At 38.9% G+C, this 26,737-nt stretch overlaps 1 protein-coding gene across 3 annotated transcripts in view; it reads right to left on the reverse strand.

Annotated features, from left to right (window-relative positions):
• Nucleotides 1-26,737, reverse strand: part of CCDC88C (coiled-coil domain containing 88C) — an 86,380-nt gene that overhangs the window by 6,345 nt on the left and 53,298 nt on the right. For all 3 annotated transcript variants that reach the window (XM_052694025.1, XM_052694024.1, XM_052694026.1), the window contains 15 exons: nt 25,019-25,200; nt 22,090-22,227; nt 19,647-20,717; nt 17,683-17,810; nt 16,761-16,902; nt 15,115-15,303; nt 14,584-14,745; nt 13,294-13,571; nt 9,381-9,524; nt 7,397-7,583; nt 7,013-7,158; nt 6,204-6,293; nt 4,595-4,836; nt 684-866; nt 207-275 (listed from right to left, as the gene is read on the reverse strand). In XM_052694025.1, the coding sequence (XP_052549985.1) occupies nt 207-275; nt 684-866; nt 4,595-4,836; nt 6,204-6,293; nt 7,013-7,158; nt 7,397-7,583; nt 9,381-9,524; nt 13,294-13,571; nt 14,584-14,745; nt 15,115-15,303; nt 16,761-16,902; nt 17,683-17,810; nt 19,647-20,717; nt 22,090-22,227; nt 25,019-25,200 (3,351 nt within the window). The remainder of the gene's footprint in view (nt 1-206; nt 276-683; nt 867-4,594; nt 4,837-6,203; nt 6,294-7,012; nt 7,159-7,396; nt 7,584-9,380; nt 9,525-13,293; nt 13,572-14,583; nt 14,746-15,114; nt 15,304-16,760; nt 16,903-17,682; nt 17,811-19,646; nt 20,718-22,089; nt 22,228-25,018; nt 25,201-26,737) is intronic.

The raw sequence follows: 26,737 nt of genomic DNA on the forward strand, positions 1-26,737 counted from the left end.
TTCTGAAAATTCATTTTAGGAAAACATCCACTAAAAGCTTCTCAAAAGAAAAAAAATAAATGTTTAGACCCCAAATCCCCAAACAGTTTTGCATTACTGTACTGATCCTACAATATTTAACTAAAATGTTTGAGGATAGCTCACATGGGTGTAAATAAAGCCTCAATGTAGAGGTCTTAGAGCACTTCTGTATGCTACAATCTTACCATGCTGTCTGGTGCTGGCAAACTCTACCTCAGGGGACTGTTCACATAGATTATCTTCTGAGTTATAGCCTAAAAAGAACACAAATTAGTCAGAACATAGAAGTTGAAATGCAGTATTAAACACAAGAAGATCAATCCTCTAGGTCAGTCTCTAACAGATTCTAGCAATGTAAAAAGTTGAGATGATCAAGTGGATTTTAGAGCCAATACAGGAACAGCAGCCAATTTCTAACCACTGCTATGAGTCACTGGCAGATAACCATGGTACAACCGACTAACAACAAAATGTGGTCTGTGGAGTTGATGGCATTAAGAGTAAGAAAACTCTGGATTTGATCAATTAAACAGATGAGGTCAGAGTGAAAAGATTTGTGCTGATTTTTTTTACGTGAATGTCAGTAGAAGCCAAGATTTACTCAAGAACAAAAAAGTCGCCTGACTTGTCCAAACAGCCGGTAGATCAAATGCAGAGCACACCTTTCGGTCTGCTTGGGACCCTGGAGATGGGGGTGGAAGTGTGCAGGTGAATAGCTGAGGTTGAGCAAGTCCTGGGACCCAGCTCCACACAAGAGTGTTTGGTCTCAGAGTCTGCTGAGATTTCAACAGTATCACTGCCGCTCCCATGATGGGAACTCCTCTTTTGCTTCAGATCTGTTAGCACTGAGGGGGGAGAAAGAGAAATAAAACGAGTCATTGAAAAACAGCAGTAGGAGATGCATATTTACCTTCTCATACAAACAGGACAAGCAGGCACAAAGAAACTGCACAACAGAGGAGCGACGTTTGCAAGCTTTCCCATAACCAGTTTTGTACTGAACAACAAATTTCTGCCACCAGTTTTTCAATCATGTGTGCTCTCTGTAAAGTGTGGGAGTGACAAGGGCTGTTTAGTGCCAGTGGGAGGGTTGGTATTATACATGCAGAAGTTACTGTGAAATGAGGAAGAAAAGGATCAAAGACTTGAATGCAGAAAAAATAACTGAGGTGTGAAATTCCCATAACGTTATTCCTTACAGGTACATTTTATAAGCATTTCAGTAACAAAAGAGAATAAGGATGGAGTGACTTGTTCAAAGGGAAAATACATTGATTTGGAAATTAACTATTGTGATTTGCACACTAAGCTAACTGCTTTCAGGTTTAGATCTTCACTGTAGTAACAGCAGGGTCCCTTCAAGGTTAAAACTGCTGCTCTTGCAATGCTCTGCTGCAGTGCCTTTTAGGTGGAATTCGTGGGATCTTAGCAAGAAAACACAAAAACTACCTGCTAGAATATTACTTAAATTCAGAAAGCTGGCGACATCTTTCCTAGTAATGATGTAGGTCACTTCATTTCTTGTAACACTTTAAGGCACCCGCAAAACAGAACAAAATTTAGGGCATTAACTACAGGAAACAGCTTTAATGAGATGCAAGGTTTGAGGTTCTCATACATTTTTAAGGAATATGTGCTTAACTGATTGTAATTAAAAGCTGAAAACACAGCAGATTGCAGCGGTCAAAATAAACTCGCAGACAAGAAACAGTTCAAAGCACAGAGTAGCAGCAAAGCTGTATTAGAGAAAGCAGACCAAGTTACTGTCATATCAGATGACTCCTGGAAACTTACTTCAGAAAAAAAACTTTTATCCCACAGTCTGTGTGGGCTCCATAGCACAGGGTCTGCACTTTCTCTTAGGATTGAAGTTGATGGCACTCTTACTGGGGCAACTACTGGCTAAAGTTTGGCATGCAAAACCACATTTCTAACTGACTTGAAAAATGCACTTAACATCTTTCACAGATGCCAGAATTATTAATTGCCCTTGACAAAGACACTATGAAATCCCTAACTGGGCAGCAAGAAGCTTCTGTGTCACTGCCCTTGGTTGTGTCACTTCTAGGAGTGAGAAAGGAGATGAGACAGATCCTCTGGGTTTCTGCTGAGCTTCTTGTGTATCACAGCACATTGCCTGGGCTGCACACACCTCCCTCTCTTAATACAGAGCAGGGATGGAAACCATTGGTTCATTTCAGAAGTTACCAGCTAATGACTACCAGGCAGTAAGAATTCTAGGCAACAAACCCATGATGAAGGTTATTTCCAACATTAAGAGAACAAATCTACTTTTCCAAAAACATCTCTCAAGACAGAAACAGCAAAGATTTAAACTTTCTGCTCAATTCAAGATTAATTTCACAGCTCTATGAACTCCTTCAACAGCAGATTAGGATGCAAACTTCAAGACACTTTATGGGAAGAATTCTCCCAGTAGCTTCCACTCTATATTCAAAGTTAGGCTACCTATAAGACGACAATGACGTTAAAAAAATGCCATTATTAGCAATTAGTTGTGCAAAGTATTGGAAAACTCTCAAAGTTTCGAAACTGGTTACATATTATATTTGCATTTTAGTAGGTCTGTAACATTGCAGAAAGCAAAGCAGCAGCAAATCAGTTCAACACTTCAACTGGACACGACGCAAGTACGTGACTGCAAGGAAATATCCAAGCGCACAGCAACTTCACTTACTTATAACATGCACCACAGCCAATATACATACGCAAACTGTATGCCATGAGGTCCCCTAAAATTGTGCTGCATTGAAGAAATGATCCAGTGTGCAAAAGTGATTCATCTTCTACAGGAAAACTTAAGTCCACGTTCACTAATCTGTGCTTGTATTTAGAGTACTGTAAAGGCATGCTGAGTGTTTCTATCAAGGTGTGTGTTCTTTTAAGGCACGTGGGTTTAAAATGTTTGTCAGAAGTAAACGAAGATAAATACTAAAGAAAAGGTGTTAGATATCTCCCAATTCCAAGAAAGAAAAAGGCTCATTGGGAGAGGGCGGGATGTCGGAAGAAGACCAGAACCGGAGCCGACTAGAGAGAGACTGGTGATTCGATGGAGACTTAGGAGACTTTTCTTTATCCTTGCTTTTGCTTCTCAAAAAGGCAATCTTTCTGCGCTGCACAGCTAAATTGTAATCACCCAGGTATCCCAAAAAGAAGAAGAAAAAAAAAAAGTGAAAAAAGCCCATGTACGTAAAGCTTAAGTGTCTTAAAACAGATTAAACACTGCACAACCAGTAAGAAATGACAAAGGATAAACAAAGACTAACATCTATTTAGAGGACTCAGATTAATGCATAATTAACCACAGTTAATCTGACTCATCTTAATGCACAGATTAAGAAATATACATAAAACATAAGCAACTTCATTAAGAAACAACTGTTAGAACCCCCTCAATGTTTTAATTAAAAGACAAAGAATCAGACAGGTCTGCATGCTCCTTGGTGATTATATACTCAGATCTCCTAGATGTTTTCTAGGCTTTAGTAGTGGTGCTCATCACATCTCAACATAAGCATGTTTCACTTAAAGTCTCTGGGGCTTCACTCTTGATTTTACCTCCAGCACTTGGTGAAGGCTTTTTAATTAGAAATCCAACCCCAAATTTCCAGGCTGAACTTCAGATACAGACTACAAACTTCTAGCATTTCCCAGAACCATGTGGATGGTTTGGAACGTGCACTATTTTAGCTGAATCAAAGGACTCCAAGAAAGGAAAAGAAACATAAAACCAATCAAAACAAAAACTAACAAACAGATACTTGTAGTAGTCTGTAGCAGCAACTATATTCCTTGGCTCATCCCCTTCTGTCTCCTGCACCTCCCAGCCGTGATGCAGGAAATACTACATAAAAATTCAAAATTGCTTCTAGGACAAAAAATTATACACAGAACCTGAAAAAAGTGATCTCAATAGAATAAGTAAAATTTGTTTCTGTATTTTCTTCAATAAAGACTACAGTGTATTTATTTTGAGGAGCTGTCTTCTAAATTCCCTGTCACTAGGAATAGCTGATCTACTGCAGAAAGTAACTGCCAGAGAGATCATTTTGTCTTTCTTATTCCTTTTAATGTTTCAAAAATTATTTCATCTTTTTACATTAAGAAATTAATTTGATCCCAAGTCAACTCATTGCATCATCCTCCAAAATAATACTACCATAAAAAAGCATTTTCTACATGATTTCTTTTGCATGTGCGCCATCTTCTGGCAGTGGCTGTAGGACCAGCCTTGCCTACTTGAACAGATGTTAATAAATATGACCATAAAATTACATGGATCAGCTTTAAACTGACCTGTCGCGAAGTCCCCGTGAAAATTTTTCATCAACTTACTCAGTAATACACAACACACTTAGATCAATTACGAAACTGTACAAAAGCTGAAGGGAAAAGAAGTGGATAAAAGAAACAAATCGAACACTAGTTTACTAAAAAAAAAAAAAAGATTTAAAACTATGTGATGCAGCATCAATATATCTTAAGAAAAATAACTAAAAAAAAACCATCAAAAATCTGTTTGGCTCATAAAATTGGGCTGTGCATTGCATACCTTTAGTTGCAGAACCTCCAGGGTTCTCTCTTTCTTCCACAGAGTTTGACCCTTGAGAAGTATTATCCTGAGATTCTTGTTGATATTTCAGTTTTTGTGAGGCAGATGGAGAGTTTACTGTCTCTGGGGATTCAGAATGCCATAGAGGACTCTCTGCTGCTGGCTTCAACCGCTCCCTTGTAGACTCCTTCTTTGGCTTGATTAGTTTGACTAAGGCTCTGGCTCCAATCCAGTGGTTTTTCCTAATAAATGAGGTTTAGGGAACAGGATTCAAAAAACACTACATGAAGAAGTTTACAGCTGTGCTAAAGCCACCAAGCTACATTCTTATTTTTTTGTTGTCATGAACTGGTTGGAAAGATGGAGCATGAACTTTTAGAATTCTCTCCTGAAGTCTAAATTATTTTACAGAAATATTTCTTCAGTATGAGAGATATGAGAAAAACAAATGTTTCCCACTGCTAGAAATCTAAATTACACACATGGGCCTACACAAGTCATTTCAACTGTGAGAAAAGCTCTACAACAGCAAAAGTCCAAAAACTGAAGAAATGAAAACTGCTGTAGGAATTTTTTCCCAGTATCAGTTTGACCTAAGTAGGTGGAATTAGCTTGTCTCTTTTTTGTTATTAAGCAAGCCTTTTCTCCCTGATGGACAGCTCATATCCTGCAAAACAGAAGCTCATGAAACTTCTGCTGCTGCTGCTTTGTTGAGTATACAGAGTCCCTGAACTTGTCTGGGACACAAATCCAGTGCTGGTCATGAAGCAGTTTCAAAACAAAGACAAGAGACTGTTTTGTGTAAAACCGTCCCCCAGCAGGAGCTATATACACATCACCAAACATTATTCATCGGGATCTCATATCCTCCATCTATTCAGAGCTGTTGTGGCAGCAACTTACATATTCTGAGGCTAAAGCAAGAACCTGGCCACCAGCTCAGCATTGTTTTAGCACTAGCACTAAATAATCTATCAATATTGAAGCTTCTTAGTCTCTCCTGTAGTCCTTTCTTCCCTTTCTACAAAAACACATGAAGGATATCTTCTGTACATCTGCGTACATTATTTCACTTAAGTTTCATCCACCACAGTTCTTGGAAAAATGCATGCATATTTCTGCTGGAATTCTGTTTTCTGAATTAAGAGCAGAGAAATTTGTACCTTCTGATATACTTTTGCTGCTTTTAGTTATGGGCATAAGTCATCACAGAACTTTGGAGCTCCTTAATTTAACTACTGTGCTGCCATGCAGATTTAAAACAAAACAATCCCAGAAGAAATTCCACCTTCTCAAAGGTGGAAGGATGAGCGTGCACTTTTCAAGGCCGTCACAGTGAGCAGGGCAAAGTGCCTCTTTTATAGTTAGTACTGTTTCAGATTCCAGTACTAAGAGACAGAACCCCACGTGAGGCACTGTACTCTCTATTAACACAAGCTAGATCAGGGCTTTTAAGTTCACTCTGCAAACCATTCCCAAAGAGAGAAGTGGAGATGATATTTTGTCCTCACTTCAGATGAAATTCCAATTATCTCCCACTATGGAGAGACCTTTCTCATCCTCACAAATCTGTACATCAATAGCAAAACTGAATCCAAACAGCACTTACTTTTTTGGAGTAGGATCATAAAACTTGTACTGATCCATTATTTTCTCTTCAAGTTTTTCCTTGTGTCTCTTTAAGGCATTTAGTTTATCACTACGATAAATAAAAAGCATATTCTGAATTATCTGTATGAAATCAAACACAAAAGGCCAAAGAGAGCAAAGAGAATAAAATATCCTCCTGTCACATAAACTTCAGAAAGCTACTGAGCTCACCACTATACAGAAAAGTACAATAATCTGTGTAGCTTGCTAGTGAGTGACTTTTGTGCAATAAGCACGGAAGGTGAAAGAACAACAGTAGATTTAAGTTAGATTACTCAGTAACAACTAATGTAGCTTTTTTTGACCAGTGGATGTTAGGAAAATATATACATACATATATTATATATTATTTGCTGATTGTTCAATCTTATTTACAGTCCACTGACAAATCACTGACAGACACAGCCTTACTTAGGAAACTGAAACACAAAATTAGTAAGACTAGACTCCTGCTGCAACGCAGCTCTTTCTCAGGTTCTTCAGATTTCTTTGAGAAGCTTGTTTTAGCATTCCAGCTTTCACAGCTAAGTTCTCCACATGGATTCATTTGCATTATTTGAAAAGAGCTATCTGTACTTTTGTGTAAGGCAATACAAAGAAATTCTGTAGCATATTCCCATTATGGAAAATCTTCTGAATATTTCTTTTTCTAGGTAGGTATCAAGTAGATCAGTCAACCTTCTGCTCTCCCTTCTTCTTCTAATAGATGATTCTACAGTTGTCTAAAACACTTTTTCAGGGTTCACAATTCAAAACTCTTTTCCTTACATGTATTGTTTCTGTTCTTCATGATACTGATCCTTGTTCTCCATGTTCTGCTCCAGTAACATCTGATTCTGCTGGTTCAGCATCTGAATTTGACTTAGAAGATGATGATTCTCTTCTTCCAGATTTCCCTTGAGACGTGACAGCAGCTATTGAACGAGACAGACAGATGAATTTCTACCCTATACTTGACTTCTCTGGAGCAGCAATGCAATCAAGCTAACACAACAGCAGAGCAACCTAAGATACAAACAGATCAACTCCAGAGTATATAAGGGCATACTGTTACAAACACATAGCTTGACTTTCTATACATTTACCAGAAATTTCGAACAATGGATGCTCTCTTACACCAATCCAGCAGTGTACCTACTTATTGCTACTCACCTCACAGTGGTTATCCAGCTTGGTCAGAGAGATATCCATGGACTGGTGCTGTTCTTTCAGCTCATCATAGCGAGCCTGCCAACGGTTCAGCTCCAGCTGAGAGTTGTTCAAGGAAGTTTTCAGTTCTTTAGTGTGTGAATGCAGCCCTTCATATTCTGCCTTTAATTGGTTGTGCAAGAAATTCACCCTAAACATGAAAAAGCCAGCAGGCTTGTGAAGAACATTTCATACAAAGTGCCTCACATTCAAAGACTACATTTTAAGCATGCGCCAAATCAAATGTTAAGTTCTAATGACTACTAAGGACATTTTTATTCTTGTCACACACACACAAAAAAGTTATAATGGCATTATAAAATGTTTTTAATCTTCTGGTGGATTAGAAGAAAATAGACAACAAATAAATATGCTATTCCTCCATTGGGTAAGAAGCACATCCTAAATTTCTGAGGCAGGATGTATTTAAGAGCATCTTGATATACAGGCAGCTCTATCTGGCATAAGAGTACTAACACAACTTTTGTTTTTGTTTTTTTTTTTTCCTGATGCATGAAATATAAGCATGTGTTTATGAACACAGATATGACACTGTAATGCTGTAAATGAGAATATGGCATTCCTTTGTACCTTTTGCTAAATCTAAAAATGCCTACTACTAACAAAGGCATAAAATTAAAGGAGCAGATAAATGAAAATGGTTACATTCTGTACTGCTGACAGACAGCTACGTCTTCCTCTCTTTCAGCACTGTAAATAACATTTTGCAACGTATTTCCTTGTTCCTAGAGAAACTGGATTGAAACCAGAAGGCTCAAGGAAACAATGTTTGCAGAGCTCAGCAGTGTACGAGGGTACATTAAACTTGGACAACATACAAAGCTTTTGTGATTGAACTGAAGGTGTAATGTTTAAACATGATTAAATCTAATGCTGTTTGAACTTGAAACCTTGGAGTCTTATTTGTAACAAACTTTTTTCTCAAAGGCCTTTTAGCAGTGAGACTGAATTGGTTCTAACAGTGAGAACTGAGCAGGAATTGTAGGATCATAGAATATCTCAAGTTGCAAGGGACCCACCATAAGGATCATCAAGTCCAAGCTCCAAAATGGACCATCCAAAAACTCACAATTCTGAGAGCATTGTCCAGACACTTCTTGAACTCTGGCAGCTTGAGGCTGCCCTGGGGAGACTGTTCTAGAGCCCAACCACTGTCTCAGTGAAGAATATGCCAATGCCTATCTTCAATGCTACCATGATCATTCTTCTGGGCTATAATCAGATCACCCCTCTCCAAAGATAGACCCTGAATACTCCAAATAAAAGCATATCACTTAACATCAGAAGGTCTAGGACAAATAGCTGCTCATTCCACTGTTGCATTACGTTACTTTTGGATGCTACCTCAACAATAGTTTGGTATGAGTTCACAGTCACACAGCGATCATATGAATCACTAACTCCATTATTAATAACAAGGATTAAGTTTTTTTATACTACTAACAAATAGCAGCTTTTTTGGCTACAGAAAAGAAACAGCTACATTAACTTCCATAACTAAAGCACACTGTAAAAAAGACACAGTGAAGTTTTTCCTATGGGGAACAAAAATGAGTAGGGACCATTTCAAACAACTCTGAGAGCTTTGGGTATTTGTAGTCCTGCTTAAAGACAGGTGCTGGAAACAACACAGTACAGAAAGATTTGTGAGCAGGATCACAGGTGGAGGCATATTTTTAACAAGCAGAAGCCCCAGAAGCAGACCATATATGAAGCACCTTTTGTTTTGTTCACAGTATCCACAAAGCTGATAATCTAAAGTTAAACAAAATGAACAAATTACAAGACTGAACTGAGAAAAAAAAAAAATAACAGATGCATTAAAGTATTTTGGAGCTAAAATTAATACAATGCAACAGAGAAAAAATGTATTTTGCATCACTGACTTTTCAACAATTGATACAAGAATTCAGTGAGGGAGCCATACCTGTCCAGTTCCTCCCTCAGCTTCTGATTTTCCCCAGCAGTTATTGCATTTGATCTCCTTTCTTCTTGCAGGACCTCTCTCTCAGTTTTTAGAGCTAGTTCCAACTCTTCCAGTTCTGCCTTCTGTTTCATTAAACTGTTATATCTACAAAAGGCAAATAGCATATTCTCAGCTTCCTTTTATACTTTTTTCTTCATCTATTTTAAGATGTGTTAATAGGTGGTACCACGAACATCAGAAATTAGTGGTTACCTGTCTTTTTAGTTTTGTACAAATGTGTGTATTCAAAAATTTACCAAGGCTCAAGAATTCCACAGTATGCATGGAAACAGCTTTGCCCACAAGTCTGCACGACTTTCATCTCCGGATCACTGAACAATTGAGCTATGGAACAACTCCCCTGACAGGTGGCACAGCATGGTTTAGGTGGGCTCAGCTTCCCTGGAGCTGCTAAGCTGCCTGCTTCCTATTCAGGAAATACTGCGCAGAATATGAGATGGATTGAGACCACTTTGTACAACTGCAAGCTGAGCACAGATTTTTTCCTGTTGTGACCCCACACACACACACACACACACACACACACACAGAGAAAAAAAAAAAGCAGAAGCCACTGGGGACACTGGTGCAGTGGATGTCAAACTCACCAGCAGGTTTTTCTGTGACAGTGATTATAGGATATTGCCCCACAGTATCCCTGGCAGATGTACCTGCATCAGGCACAGAGAAGCATTGCTCCTGCATTTTTAAAACAGCAGCTGAGTGACAGAGTAGTGATAAAGCAGTGCCTGAACAGGAGCAAACAAGCATCATCTGCGTGTGTCTTACCTGCCACTGCTGACTCTCATCTCAGCAGAGCACAGTTACTCTGCAGCCACTAAATCTTCAAAACAAAAAAATCAAAAGTAGCAGACAGCACCAAACACACTGACTCCTGCCAGCTTGTTCTTCTTTCAGGCTACCATTTTCTTCCTCCCAGGGTCAAATTATAGCCTGTCCCAAATTCTAGCACAATTGAAGGGCCACAAAGAAAATACCTGTCTCTCACACAAAAGCTACTTTTGACTATTCATTCGCAGTGGCAGCAGAGGAGTTTAATTAACCTTATTTATGTTCTTCATTCATTCAGCCCCAGGACATTTCAAATTCCATGTCTGTACGACAAATGGAAGAACCTGAAAGCTAAGAAAGGTTTCACATCCAGTTCCAAGAAGGATTTAAGAAAGACCATGTTCCAATCCAGAGCCTGAGAAGACAAACTCCACCGTCAGTCCCTTGGCAGAAATTACCCTGGCCACCTCTGTACAGCCTGTGTTGTGAATTCTTCTGCCATATCCCTATGATAGAACTCTGTTCATTTTTCTCCAAGCCATCTTTTTTAATGAGGGCTTCTCAGAGGGAAGCAGTATACTGGTACAGCTTTAACAGTCTGGCCCAGCTGTACATGCTTTCTTTGAATGTAAGAGCTGCCGTGGTTGGTCACAGACACTTCCCAAGATACCAGGAGATAGGGAAAGAAACAAGGGACCACCTGTGAAAGTGTAGCAATTCTGCAACTCTGGTGCCCAAATGAAAACCCCAAGCAAACATACCTGTATTCCAGATGCAGAACTGAGTATTTGAGCTAGATTTATGCAACCTGACAAGCTTTACCACCAGAAAAGGCATCCCTGCCTGTAGCCTACTCAACATACATGTTCATCCCATTTTAAGCACACAGAAAGTGTTTATTAAAGTTCTTACACATGCATACAAATCGCACTTCGGCTCTGACACAGTCCACTTCTCAACCTGAACAATCACATTTCTTTTCACTCCTTTTGCTAATTTGTCAGGAGAAATACTGCTGGTGGATGCTTGTAACTGAGAAAACTTTAAAAAGCACCCAGCTTTGCCCAGGTGTGGCAAAGAGAACATAATACTACAAATCACTGCAATATGTAACCTTGCACAGCAGGGATTCTGCTTTTCCAGCTAGATCAATTTTTTTCCAGCATCTCTGTAGGATTACAGTCCTCTCCAGAGTAAGCCACAGAGAAAACCTCAAGCATCTGCCAATCAATTGTTGTTACTAAGTTATTACCTCCCCTTAGTAATGAGCAATATGTAAAGTAATCTTAAAAATGCAGGCCAAAGAGGTCCAGCCTTTCTGTGCTCACTGCAGAAGAAACTGCTATTAATGGTAAATGGTGCTAACTTACTAAAGACACTTTTCTTCCTAAATCAAACCCACATCTCTGCGGTTTACTGGGCCATGTCAGGCATTTTATTGCAGTTATACTCAACTCATTTTAAACCCACATTGCAGGGCTAAGACAATGCAGACACAGCTGAGGAAGGTTTCATTAAATTTGCTCAGGTTCAGAAAACATTTTGATTGTGTCAAATATGGCCCACACGTGTAACCTCAGTGACCTTGACTGTACATGAAGGTAGGAGACCAAAAGCTAACTTAAGCTGCTTGTTTCTACTGGCAGTCACATGGAGATACAGGCTGCCTGTGGACACACCACCTTGACAAGTGTCTTTGCTAGCTGACCTGCTGAAAAGAACACTGCACTCTTAAAACTGCCAAAACCAACCTGCTTTGAGTACAAAGAAGGTTACCATCTGTCTCTCACTGATAGTCATATCTCAGTAACAGAGTCCAAATGGTTAACATTTACTAAGGTGATTTGACCAGTTATCACTAGAGATAACCTTTTTTTGTTGTTTCTTTTTTTTTTCAGTAAGCCACTCTTTCCCTTAGGTCGGGACTGTTCAATAGTTGGTACTCATCAATAAACGGTGCCTAACAAACTGCCCCTACACACTGCATTGTGATAATTTTAAGCAGAGCCTGTATCAAAGAGAATCATTAATCAGTCTGAGAGACTTGGTAAGCAGGAACAGTGTCTGTGTAATCATTTACAGCTCATTTAGTTGACATCCAAGCAGCTGAAGCAGCTGTCCTGTCACACAACCCATTTTAATCACAACAGGTTTACTACGATTCTACATTACTTCCGTGTTTTATCACAACCTATTGCACATTATATTGCCAGATCTGCTGTCTTCAGGAAGAAGCCTAGCACCAGGCTTAAGTCCATTCTGAAGGATCAACACTGACTTACTATGAACTCAACTTGTGTTCCTGCACAGAAACTGATTCTGAATACAGATATTCTGAGGAGAAAAAATAATTTTAAGAAGTATATAAAACGTATATATTTAATATTTTGAGGCAGAGTGGGATTTATGCAGTACCACAGTATTCATTGTTCAATCCACAGACAACTGTCAGAAAAATGACTGTAACTAGTGTTTAATAATGAAGAGAACACTCTGATTTCACAATTCAGCTGCAGGGCCTGAAGCAGAAGTCTTAGATGGTAGATAGATGAAAATAAATAAATGTATTATTATCTCAGGGCAAGCTCAATAGAGGTTCCTTCAGAGAGCCTCCCTTGTCACGAGCTTGAATTAACACAGTCTTCAATTATTTATACTGTTCACCAAGATACACATAATTAGGTAATTACCCATTTGACTTATAGAAATCACCGTACAACTACAAAAGATACTACCTGCTAGAACTAGAAAAATCTTTTAAGGCAGAATGTTATTATAGCAAAGATCTTTAGTTGAAGTAAAGGGATTTAAGCTACTTCTGACAAAGCATCCCCAAGATCCAAACTCATGTATGCTAAACATCATCAGTCATCTGTGATCTGCCACCGTCAGAGGCCTGAAGTCTACAGCTTTGCATATATCCTCATCTTATCTCCTAATAATGTCAAGAATAAGAAAACACATTTTCAAGGGAAAAAGTTACTCTAATAAAACAATAATTTCTGTTCACAACTGGAAGCCAACAAGTAAGACTAAGACCATAGCATGAGCACATTCTAGCTCTCCTGTGCAGTGAACATACCTCTCCCCAAGACCTTTGTGTTCTAGATCCAGATTTTTGTGCAAGGTTTTCAGGCAGCTGTGCTGGTTTATTAGCAATTCATATTCTGTGGACTGACGTTCATGTAATGAAGCAAGGTGTTCATGGTCTTGAAGCAATGATTCATATTCAGCTTTAAGCTGCTCCTTCTGCTTCAGTAGATTTTCATTTTCATTCTCCTTGGCTGTTTGCTGATTCTGGAGTAAAGCATTCTGGGCCATCAATGAAGCGCTCTGGGAGTTGAGGGTTGAATTTTCTACCTAAAGTTTCTCAAATGAAAAGCAAGTGTTACTTACACCTACTGGTACACGCAATAGACATGTACTAGCAGAGTATACCAGCACACAGTTAATCAAGAACACACTGTTTGCTTTGCAGACTTAAGATATTTATGGAAGCTTGGGCATCACTTCTGTATTGCCGTCAGTATCAGCATACACCATATTATACATGCACACACGCACCACCATGCTAGCAGTGGCCTGTTATGGACCAAGAGCCTGAAAATCCAGATAAACTAGAATATTTGCAACTGAGCTCTATCTCTGACAATCACACACAAATGCTGAAGTTACTCCATGTTCATGTACCTGTAAGTAAGAACTACAGTTCAACCAAAGTCAACAAAACCAACTGCATCACTGTGTACAGGGGCAGCAGTTCTCACAAGCCTGATTCCAAATCAAATCAAATTTTATGTTGTTTCCATACTTCAATTACAAGTGAGAACAAAGTATGGGGAACCAAAAATTCTGAGAATATGCAAGTTGAAAAGCTTAAATAAAAAAGAATTCACAATATAAAAACATGTCAGCTAATCCAATGCTGACCTTTAAAATCGTGCTCTCTCAAATTAATAGCTTTTTTTTTTTTTTTTTAAATTAGAAGCAACATTTAAAAGCATCTGCTTTCCACCAACAACTTAAAATACTGTCTGAAGTCTAAGAATTGCCCTCAGAACCCATAGCTACAATGCCTCTCGGAGATGATAACTTCTGTCCCCTTTCCACTCCTTCCATAGTCTTCTTCACAGATATGGCATTAACATGAAAACAGCATATGTGCTTTTATTTTAGTACAGCTTCTGAAATAACATTTGTATTTTGATGCATTGTTACCTTATTGTAGAAGTTTCTCTCTAAATAACAACATTTATAATAAAAATAAATCAGCTATACAATCAATTTCCCTCCTAGCTTGGAGAAATTCAGGTCTCAATCTAAGCTCCACCTTCTGGTTACACCTTGCACATAAGTACAAGGTTATCCTGACCTGGAGTTTGGCTGTCTGTGTCTGCAGGGCAGTATTGTGCTCCTGAAGGAACATATTTTGCTTCTGTAGTGTCAGGATCTGATTGTTGAAAGAGACATTCTGTGTTTCCAAATGCTTCAGCTGTTCTTTAAGTAACTGCTTCTCAGTATGCAGGGCTGCATTCTGAAAGACAGATGGGATTGAAAGGGTGATAAAGGAAGAAACAAAATGGCTGTTTTGATTGCCTGAAGTCCTATCAAGGATAAGAAGTAATTAGAGAAGATCATTCTGCAATCAAAGAGCAAAAGATATCTCTTTTCACAAGTAAATCAAGGTATAACAGATGTTGATACCTGGATTCATCCCTAGAGAGATGTCATTCAAGACATAATGTCTTGGACTATGAGAAGTCCTATGAGATACCAGAAAAATTTGGTAGAATCAGGTGCTCCAGAAAACCCACCAGATTCTTCTAAGTTCAAAACCCAGGTCCCAACAACCCACTCACGGTCACAAGAAAGTATGCAGGATAACAGGAAATAGAAAGCTTACATTCCTTTCCAATTCAATTGCCCTGTCTTTCAATTTCAGCAGCTCCATGGTAGCCTCTCGGTGTCCTGTGTCCAATTTCTCATTCATCTGGTGGTTGGGAATGAGTTTCTCTGCAGAATACTTCAGTGAATTCTGAGCTTGCTGCCCATCCTGCTGATTCTGCTTAAGTGCATCAAGGTCCTTCGTTATCTTCAAAACAAACAATGAAAAACCTTCACTGCTAATTCAATAGTGGGATTTTATATTAAAGAGATATATTAAGATTTTATCTTGAAGAGAAGAAACACATACCCTTTATTTAACTATAGGCATTTCAAAGGATTGAAGGACCATTATCTTCATTTCACAGGCAGAGAAATTAAGAAATAGACAGGTGGAGGACTCCATGTCTATTGGCTACCTGGTAAGGTGCCTTTTGACTCAAGCTCGCTGTCACCTAACAAGCAGCCTGTTCTTAGGTGGGAAGTTTAAAATGCATTGTTCTTCAGACTATGCTTTCATTAAATAAGACAGAAAAACAACACTGTGACAATGAAAAAAAAACCATTGGGAAACAGATCTGCAAGTAGTCCTTACCTTAAAAATTTCTGCTGTGGAACTCAGCCTAATAATTTTCCTGAAATGTGACCAAGTTGGGAGGGAATGTTGATCTGACAGAGGGGAGAAAGGCATTACAGAAGAACCTGGATAGACCAGATCGATGGTCCAAGGTAAACTGTATGAGTTTCAATGGGGCAAAGTGTCAGGTCCTGCATTTTGGTCACAACCACCTCAGACAATCCTATAGGCGTGGGAAGGAGTGGCTGGAAAGCTGCCTGACAGAAAGGGACCTTGGTGTACTGATGGCTGAATACGAGTCAGCAGCGTGCCCAGGTGGTCCAGGAAGGCCAATGGCATCCTGGCTTGTATCGGGAATGGTGTGGTGAGCAGGACCAGGGAAGTCATCCTGCCCCTGTACTCGGCACTGGCGAGGCCCCATCTCGAGTACTGCGTTCACTTTTGGGCACCTCAATACAGAAAGGACATTGAGGTGCTGGAGCAGGTCCAAAGAAGTCTTGTGAAGGGCCTGGAGAATATGTCCTACAAAGGGAGACTGAAGGAACTGCAGCTGTTTAGTCTGGGGAAGAGGAAGCTGAGGGGAGACGTTATTGCTCTCTTCAGATACCTGAAAGGTGATTGCAGCGAGAGGGGGGTTGGTCTCCTCTCACTGTTGACAGGACAAGAGGAAATGTCCTGAAGTTGCACTGCAGGAGGTTTAGGTTGGCATTCAGGAAAAACTTCTTTACAGAAAGGGTTGTTAAGCACTGGAACAGGCCACCCAGGGAGGTGGTTGAGTCACCATCCCTGGATGTGTTTAAATACCGTTTGGATGTGGTGCTCAGGGACATGACTTAGCAGAGGGCTGTTAGAGTTAGGGTAGCATGGTCAGGTTGCAGTTGGACTTGATGATCTTGAATGTCTTTGCCAACTTGAACAATTCCATGATTCTACAATTCTGTGAAATTGGTGTCATTATACAGACTGCTACATGCGAAAACATTTAAGTCAGAAAAGTTTTTGCAAGGTGTATGAACGCAGGAGGAGAGAAAAGTACACACAACTTGTTCTTGCTCACTTTCAAAATGAATGTGCAGAACTACTCTTACCATATTTAGATCATTTTGTAACTGCTGATTCAAGTTCAGGGTGTCTTTCACTTGAGCTTCCAGCACTGCAATCTCTTCCTCCTTCACAGCTAGTGTTGTTTTCAGTGCTGATTCAGTTTTGCTTTCCAGAATCTTGTATTTTCTGAAACACAAGAGAAATGCTTTTCACTATCTGCCAATAAGAAACGAGAAACCATCCACATGGAAGACTTCGTCTAATTGTCAGATACATTATACATTTGCTTGTTCCTCTATTGCTGCAGATACCCCCAATACATTATACCTGGGGAACAGGCTTTAAGAAAATTCTGTCAATTTTAATGAGGGTCACATAAGCATAATTCTATAGAAATATCTAACAACCATAAGATTTTAAGGATTTTTTTTCTGTTTTTACCATAATTACACAACAGATTTCTTCTCACATCTCTTTTTTACATATTTAACACAGAGAAAAATCTGCAATAAGCACTAAAGGCTCCTGAAAGGCGAGTTTGTTTCTCTAACCAGATCTTACTAAGAGGCCTGTACACATTTCTTGTTAGGGTTTCTTTGTTCACAGCTGTGTGTTTATATTAACAGGTGGTTGGATCACCTATTAGTTATGACACACACCATGTAATGGACACTTAGACACTACTCTTACTTGTAAAGAATACCTGGAGGAACATACACAGTGGATCACAGAATAGCTATCTAGCTGCTCAACAAAGGGATTGACTGGTATGGACAGCGAAAATGGCACTTTCTCCTTCCTCCAAATAAAACTTGATAGAAAAACATGCTTAATGTGAGAAATATGGGTATGGAGAACTGAAGAGAGACAGATGAGAACCAAAATGAAAGGCAGAGGGCTTGAGAATTCAGCTGAGGAAAGGCCTTCAGAGTCAAAAGAATGATTAGAAGATCTCAGTTTCCTCACGTGTCATCATTGCCATTGTCATCCTGTAGCAGCAGCTCTTTGCTCAATCCTATCTTCTCCAGTTCCAGGCTCAGTTTGTCCAGCTCACTAGACAACTGTTGACTTCTCAGCTTCTCCAGAACCAAATCCTGTAACAGTACTAAATAATTAGCTGCTGTGCAAAGGATGGTGATAATTATCCAGCACAATAGATTTTTTTCAAGAACACTAAAAAAAAGTTGTGAGATAAAATCTCAGTCCCAAGAAGGTCAGTCTAAAATCTTCATCAGTGCCAGATGAGTGCAAAATTGAACTGATGGCTTTTATTTATAGCTTACTCAGAATAAATCTTAAAAACTCTTCTTTTGACCTTAGTCTTGCTCACTGTACTGATTCACTACCGCCAGCGCTGGAATCCTTCCCACTTGTCAAAAGAGGGGATGAGAGCAGGCCAGGAGACTCCTGCTTGCTGCCAGCATGATGGCCGTGTGCAGCTCAGGGCACTTGGCACCACCAGAGGGAGTTCCCACCTCTCTGAGCCCAAAAAGAAGTGAGGACAGCACCAGTCACATGTTTAAAAAGGACAAATTGTCGGTGCATTGTGAAGTTCAGATGTTCCTGACGCTCAAAATTTTCTGAATTGCAAACATACCATCGAAGACCTGCATTGCTCGTGTTTCTGCTCAAAAGTTTTCTTCAACAAGAAATGGAAAAAGCCCAAAATTACTGAAGCAAATCAAGAAAGAAAAAATAAACCTGAATACGAAACAGAAGAATAAATCCACAATAACAGACACTTTGTTAAACATATGTAGGTATTCAACAGTTCTGTGATACGATAAATTTAGTCACATGTTTAAACAACCATGGAAAAAAATGTTAAGATCAATGCTCATCTATGGTTTGTAAACAAATCCCTTCTTCAACATACAGGAACTCTTCCACAGAAAGTAAATGGGAGAAGATATGTTTATGTATGAGGTGCATAACTGGAAGTTTGCAGCTGTTTGAGAACTGAAAGATTATAAAGGAGTCTTTTCAGAAACGCTATTATTTTATTTATTTGTATGGAAAGCAGAATAGAAGCAACTTGTTTCTGATAAATATTTTTCATCCAGAAAATTATACTACTGCTTCAAATAGTAAAATAAAACTAGATACGCAAATAAGTAATTGCTTACTGCATTAGCCTCGCTGAACTTATTCATTTCACCAAGCTACTGTAACATTGACAGTTTTACTTTGAATGCTCTTTCACAGGAAATCCTGTTCCTGGCAGAACAGCAGCAGCTGGAGCAGGCCATGACAAAAAGTTGCAACAGCCTGATTCAGCTCACATGCCATTTCTAAGACTGCCAGGCTCTGGCACACACATAGTTGGTTTGCCAATGTGGTAATGAAAATGGTGTATTTTTGAAGGATGACTACAGGCACAAGCATGAATACTGCCTGCTGCAGTGGATAGAGGCACAGGAAGACATCACTGCTGATTATTAACAGTGCTGCTTATGACTCTTTCACTCCGTGTGGAATCTTACGGGGGAAAAACATTGCAGGAAGACCTAAAGAAAAGTTCAGTTCAGCTGTTACTGAAAGGGCCAAGTTGGTTACCTGGGATGATTCAGGTCCCAGAGAAGTCTGTTTTAGAATGGGGATGTTAGCATGTTCTGAACAAATGCGCTCATTTCCAGGCTTAACTGGAAACTTTCATGTAAGCAAACTATTTGGTAGTCAGAGACAGTATCAGCAATGTGGGAGCTGTGTTAAAACTCTACTCTGCATTAAGAACATTTCATTGGGAGACACTCATTTGTGGTCGCCGAGTTTTTGGAAGGTTGCACCTTTCAAGACTACACTATGCAGTGTTTCCCAGCAAGGCTGTGAAGATCTCTTATACAGTCATAAACAGCCATAGGACAGATGGCTTCCTTTGCGACTTCACAGAGCTGTAATATAAAACAACATTGTATTATTATTTTTCTTACCTCTCTCAATGTAGCTAGTGTTCTTTTATCAATTGTAACTTGCTTTATGAGATCTTTGTTGTCCTTTTCAAATTCTTTCAGCTTATTAGATGAATCTCTGAACTGAGCTATTTCCTTTTCTAGTGTCTTGTTTTCTTTCTCAGCAACTGCCAACTTTACTGTACTATCATCCAAAATAGCATCTTTCAGCTCCACTTGCTGCCAAAGCCGTTTTGTTTCTTTCTCCAGCACTTTTTTGTCCTTCTCAAGCTGAGATATTTCTTGTTCTAGGACTTTGTTCTCTTTTTCTAACCTTTCCAGACTTTTAGCAGAAATCTTCAGCTGCTCAAGGTTTCTCTGAAGGACTTGATTTTCACTCTCTGTTGCCTGTACTTCTTTTTCTAGATCCTGGATCTTTCTGTTGCTGTTCTCCAGCATTTGCTGAAGTCTCTGGTTTTCAGAGTTGATACTCTGATAACTTAGCTCCAGCCTTTCTGATTTCTTACTCAGCACTTTTAACATTTCCACATTCTTCCTTAAGTCCTCTTTTTCCCTCTCCAAATCTTTATTTTCTGCTTCTATCTGTGCCATTTTTGTGCTGGTAAATCTCATGGTCTCCACAACTCTTCTAAGCTCCAGGTTTTCTTCATCCAACTGCTTGTTGTCCCTTTCCAGGTCCCCAAGCCGGATGGAAACGTTCTGGAATGTGTCCAGGGATTTTCTGAGTTTCCTATTTTCCATTTCCAGATCCCAATTTTCCTGCTGAAGAACTTCAACTTTTTTTGTTACTGTTTTCATTGCTGTTGCCTTCTTTGTGAGCTGCTCATTCTCCTTCTCCAGCCGGTGGAGCTCTTTCTCCATTTCTTCCACTCTTTCCACTTTTTCTTTAACCTGGTCAAAATCCTTTTGCAACTGCTTCTTCTCAAATTCTAGCTTGTTGACTTTGGAACTAGTTTCTGTAACTGTTTCATGAAGGATCTTGTTCTCTTTTTCAATATCTTTCACTCTTGCCTCGCTGCTCACTTGAGATCTTTGTCTCAGGGATAAGACCACTTGATTCAGGTGATCGTTTTCTTGTTTAAGGTCCTTTATCTATATTATAAAAAAACCCACCAAAAATAAGTCATGCAAGTGCTACATATTCACTATAATTTAGTTCTAAAGCATGCTTGTTAAAATAAAAAAAGCTGCTTGTTAATAAAAACATCTATTTTACACAAGAAAAAGTTCTGACCTAAACCAACAACCCAAACTAATTTAAAAAATTGCTACCTCTGGTATCTTGGTACTCTTATGAACTGAAAAATGGTGCTGTATTCTTTCTACTAGGAAAGGTCTAAGCAGGGAGATAAAGGAGACAAAAGGCCTTCAGAGAACACCTTGAAGAGGATGATTTGTTATCAATCACGTGTTGTCTTTTTGTTTAGGTTTACATTCCTGTCTTTGTGATCTGAAGACCCAATTTAGAAACCCTGAAAGTATGGAAAATTCGTAGTAGTTATGTATCTCATTACACTTTCAGTAAAAGCAGTACATTTATGTAACTGGTTGAATTCCAGCTGAAGAAATCACAATTTAGACAGCAATTTGCAAATGTTATCTAAAAAATATCCACAAAAATTAAAAAGGACTTGGCCCTGAAAGATCAGAATCTGCCCTCTTCTGGTGACTGATAACGCTGTTGTTTTCACTTCTTGCTCTACCTGTGAATCATTAGCTGTTAACACAATAAATCCACAAGCAATCTAACTGAAACTCATGACTTTGGTGGAAAAGCGCAATTTCCCAGGCAGAAGCCTGCAGAAGATTCCTTCAAGATGAAAAGCACTACATAAATAAGGCAGTTTGTTATTTAACCTTCATTCCACAAAACTTGGAACAAATTCCAATACAAAAATATATACCCTGCCTTTCAATGATGTACTTATGTATTTTCATCATTAGTCTACTTAATACAGATGACATTTGGCATGAGCCTGTAACAGAGTTGCTTCCAAGCACTGCATTTAAGCATTTTAGAGCTGAAAGGCATTCAAACTATCAAACTAGAAGATGTAAGTGCTTTCTCAGCATATTTTAAAATAGACTAAGAGGTTGAATAAAATTAAATAAAGTCAAGACATCCAGCTGGCAGAAGACCAATCTTCTGCAACAATATGTAGTTTTATCTGCATATCCTAAAACCAGTCAGTGCCCATTTAGTAAAGTTCAGACCTTTTTTCCTTAAAGAAGGAAGATTCATTCTTACAACAGCCTGAAGATGTCCTTACGGCAACAGGAGAAGCAGTAGCTAGCCAAACTTGTTGGGCTTTTTTTTGCTTTTACCTATATTTGAACAAGTTAAATTTATGTATAATAGCTCTCAAATGCCCTGTATCCCTGAGAGAACCAAACATTCTAAATGGCATCAGTAAATTCCCATAATTGAGCATACGCTTTTAGATTACATTTGTGAAGTCTGTACCTGTCTGTCTTTGTCAGCTTTCAGAGTCTCCATGACAACTTGTAACTGTTCTTTCTCTTTTATCAACTCTTCACTCAAGGTCTCCAGATCTTGATTACTTTGCTTCTCCTTTTCAATTTGATTCTGCAACTTTTCAATCTGTGTGGAAAAAACACAGCAAAACACATCAGCCACACCTTGATATGGTGACAGTCCACACTTAAAAGTATTCTGAACAACCAAGGAGAATGAGATGAGGACTGTGGCTGCAGGATATAATCCTTCCCTTCCTGAAGCGTAGTTTGAAGGAGTTGCATTTTCTCATAGTGCTTATTAGAATAAGGAACACAGTGATGAAAAATGATTCACCAGCCTCAGTGTCATTTTGCTTCTGTCAGTGGCTACAATTTCTCATGCTCACTTTTCTGAGGGACATGTTTCCTACTCTCTCCATCACTGAAGGCCTCACTTAACCAGCAAATACCGAGAAGGTTCTTAAAACAGTTCAGTGAGCAAAAGAATTTTAAAATGTGATGAACAGAGGAAAACTGGTTTCCAAGTTTACCTTCCCTCTCCCTCTGGTATGTTGGTCCTCTGTTTTCCCAGCAGGTGACTATTCTGCACTTCAGTGATTTATGAACAAGAGCCCAGTCCTACAGTGAATGATGTCTTCTTACTACTCCCTTTTGAAAGCTGTACTAATAATGAACTGAGCACTGTAAAGCAGCAGCTCTTTAGAAGCCAGAGATTTAAAGAGCCAGGATCTCCAGTTCAGGAAACATTCCTTTTTATCCTTCTAAAGTACTGTGAAACCCTACAGCTTAATTTTCTATGGTGGTATTATGAACTTTGCCAACAGTGAAAATGTCAATGAGAATGTTTTTAACAATAATTCTTATAAGTGGGAAATAGCCAGAGGCTGGGCTCTGCCTGTATCAACATCTGCCTCATTACAGGAAGTGTTTAAACAAGCAGGGGCTGCCCAGATGGGAGATAAGAAGGGCTTAACATTTAGAAATGTGACCGTGTTTAGGATCATTGGTCTCGAAGAAGCTGTTCAGAAAAGACTGGAACACAAGTTCAGTAACTCAGTAATAGCTAGTCTTCATTAGCACTTCTGAGAGCACTGGAGGCAAGTAAGAAATTACTGTTTACAAGTTGTTCCATTCCAAGAAGTTCAGAATGCAGGGAGAACAGGCACTTACTGCTGCTACTAGACTGTGCCTGAGAGTTTTCTATAATTAGCTCCCCTCAGAGAAAAGAAGAAAAAGATGTACAGGACTTTTCCTTCACACCACCCCCTCCTGTGCTACCTAAATAATCCCATTCTGGTTAGGTGATCTTTCCAAGCAGCACATCAGTAGACAGCCAAGCATACTCTGGTCAAAATTTTTGATAACTCTCAGCCAGTGGATGATAGTGAAATGACTTTACCATGGGTATCACAATTTCTTTTTTTAACTGTCATTTTCTCTCATTGGTCTACAGTGGTCCCTTCACACCACACAATTCCCCACTACTGGCTATTATCTTATTTAACTACTAAACCTGTAGGTGAGCCCACCATGTCAACACATTCAACCATCGCTGAAAACATCAGACTAATGCTGGGATCACAGCTGCCAGCACCAATACAGTGCCATAACTGGAGGTGCCCACAGGAATGTGCCTGTGGCAAAGCCAAAGACTGACCACAGTTGTTCAAATGACTCAAACTGCTGCACACCACAGGTATCTGCTGAGCGCTCTGTATTTCTTGATCTCAAATTTTAAGCATGTAAATTATGAGCTACAGTGAATTAGTCATACTCAAAGGGTCATAAAAGTGTGCATGGAAGGAAGAGTAAGCTGAACTGAAATTTTTCCATTTTCTTTGCACACAGAAGAAACCCAAGAAGCAGAACTAGTCTCTCAACTTGACAGCAAAGGAATCCCTGCAGAAGATGGAGCAATCCATTGATAGATCTCAGTTCTCCCTGGCTGACAGGTATGATCCAGTAATTTATGACCAGTATTTCATATAAAAATTCTTCCTCACCTTGCCCTTCAAAGCATTCAGTTACCCCATATGTAGGCCAGAGGACTCCTTGTATTAGTGTTGCACACAAGTTATAGCAGCAGTGGGAAAGATAGAAAAAGAGTCTGTTCTCTAGATGATTTACCAAAGGTGGGAATATGGAAAAAAAAGAAAAGACAGGGAAATTTTTTTTTTATATTCAGACTAGCAAACATTCTCTTTCCCCATTTGGCTCAACTCATCAGTGTTCAGAATAGCCAGACAAAAATGGATGTATTAGTTGGAGATGAATGGACCACTACGTTTCACACATAGGCTGAGCTGGCATTTGAGCTAAATGAACTAACAGTTAATAATACAGTATAATATAGACAAATACATGTAAAAAGTGATGGCATGTTTGCTACCTGGGATTAAAAGAAACCAGATATTTGCAGGGAAGAAGATATTGCAGAATACGTAAGGGCCAAAAGGACAAATTTATGAGCTGATCCAAGATTATGGACAGCAAAGAAAAATATACTAAGCTGACTTTTGTTTTAATATTTTCATGTAAGTCAAATAAAACTTTCAAATGAACAAGAAATTTCAAAAGAGCTGTGGTGTCCTCACCTGGTAGACCAACTATTACTGACAGCCAGAAGACGACAAAAAGGGACAAAATCAACAGCACAATCTATTGGCAAATGAGCACTGAAAGGCTGCTTTTATGAAACAGTCACTTTTGCTTGGAATGATGTACTCAAGTAGATGGTAAAGCAGAAGGCAATAGAATACACTGTCAGAACAAGATTAACTAGAAGGGGCCAGAAACATGCCCAGTCTTACGGAGAGTATCAGTGAATCCCTCATCGTTCAGGAATGCTGTAAAGGCCTGCACACACTGTGCCCAAAAACTGAAGAGCTCTGTTTGTTCCTGTAAATAAGGATTACCTTTTTGCTAAGCTGCTGATTTTCCTTTTCCAGTTCCACAAACTTTAGGCTGCTCTCTCTGGAGGTCAAGGAGGCATCTCTCAGCTCCTGGATTGTGTTCTGCAAGCTCTGATTATCCTTCTCCAACTTCAGTATGCGACTTGAAGCACATTCATTCAGCTCAAACACAAAGGACTTCCTAGCTGTTGAAACAAGAACATTGGAAGATGGCTCTGATCAATTGATCAGTATCTTCCTTTCTAGGCCCTCAAGGTTTACTTTTACTCAGACAATCACAGTCAAACCCTTATCATTATAGATTGACTGTTAAGTAAACACTTTGTATACATTAGAATTAACTTCTATAGATGATAATCAATAAATTTAATAAACAGGGAAGTACCTGAACAGATAAACATTTTCAAAGCTACTTAGTTCCTAAACTCTCCTAAAGTCGCTTTACCTATGCTAGTAATGAAATTTATATTAATAGCAGAATATGCTTTGATACTCTTTTATACTTGTATCAGAGGAAATAAATCGAGCCAGAAAATAAAAAAATGAAAAGTGTTTGTGAAAACATCAAGATGATGCAGACAATGAAAGTTCAGGTATTCAATCATGTTTAGTCATGGGAAAAAAACCTGAGTTCAAAGCTCACCTTCACAGCTAACTTATCAAGAATATGCTGAATCAGGGAGAATATTTTCCTACTGGATACACATGCACAGGGGAGCCATCAGAAAGTGGATCAGAGAATTTTCTTCAGTTGAAGTCTTGGAACTAACAACATTTTCGCAAGTTTCACTGCAGATTTTACTTGGAATGTTTGGAGATCCTAAGTCTCATGACTTCTTTGCCTAAAACTGCAATAAAATCTGCATTGCTCTGTTCATTTCTCTACTAAGCAACTGAATAATTACAGAAGTAATACTCTGTTCCACATGGAATAATTGCTACCCTTCACCACAAAATTACATTTAATATGAAATTAACTTTTAGCGTTGTCCTCAAGTCTCAGAAAATTATTAACTCCTGCTAAATAAGCAGCACTGTTGCACAAAGCACACTGAGCACTTTATAACAGGCAAGTTTCTGAGAACGTTAAAATCCCATCTGTGCCTTTGATAGAGCATCACCTGGTGTTTAATTCAGTTCAATGTTGTCCTGAAACAAAACCCATCTAAATGAGTTTTCCATTTAAAAAAAATATATATATTTTAGAATCTAAATATTAGATTCCTAATTAACAGATAAAATCTTTAACTTTCCTCTTCCCTTGCAGACTCTACTTCAAATCCAACAGGAGGTTTTCCAGAAGAGCTCTGCAAACTGACTCTTATCTTTACATGATAGCTGTATTCAGGATAGCCACGTGCACTGAGGAGGAACTTCTTAAAGAGAATCTCTGGAAGAATACAACACTGCTGGGAAAGAATTTTTGGTTTTTGCTTGCTCTTGTTAGTTTTGTTTTTGTTTTTTTTTGAATCACCCTTTCTTCACTTATTTTTTCCAATACAAAAAATTACTGATTACCAGTGTTCTCAGCTCTGCTTACTTGCCTTTTCTTCAGGTAATAGGAGAAGTTCTGGAATTCTACTGCTAGAAAAACCGAAGAACAAAACTAGCATTGTTTCTTCTACTACATCATTAAATAAAGCAAATGAGAAAGAGGCCAAAAGCAGCTATTTGAAACAAGCAAAAATATCAGAAAGTTTTACACTTTCCTGGAAAAAAGTT

This window comes from Tympanuchus pallidicinctus, unplaced genomic scaffold, assembly GCF_026119805.1.
Source record: "Tympanuchus pallidicinctus isolate F22 unplaced genomic scaffold, pur_lepc_1.0 scaffold3, whole genome shotgun sequence".
Lineage (NCBI taxonomy): Eukaryota > Metazoa > Chordata > Aves > Galliformes > Phasianidae > Tympanuchus > Tympanuchus pallidicinctus.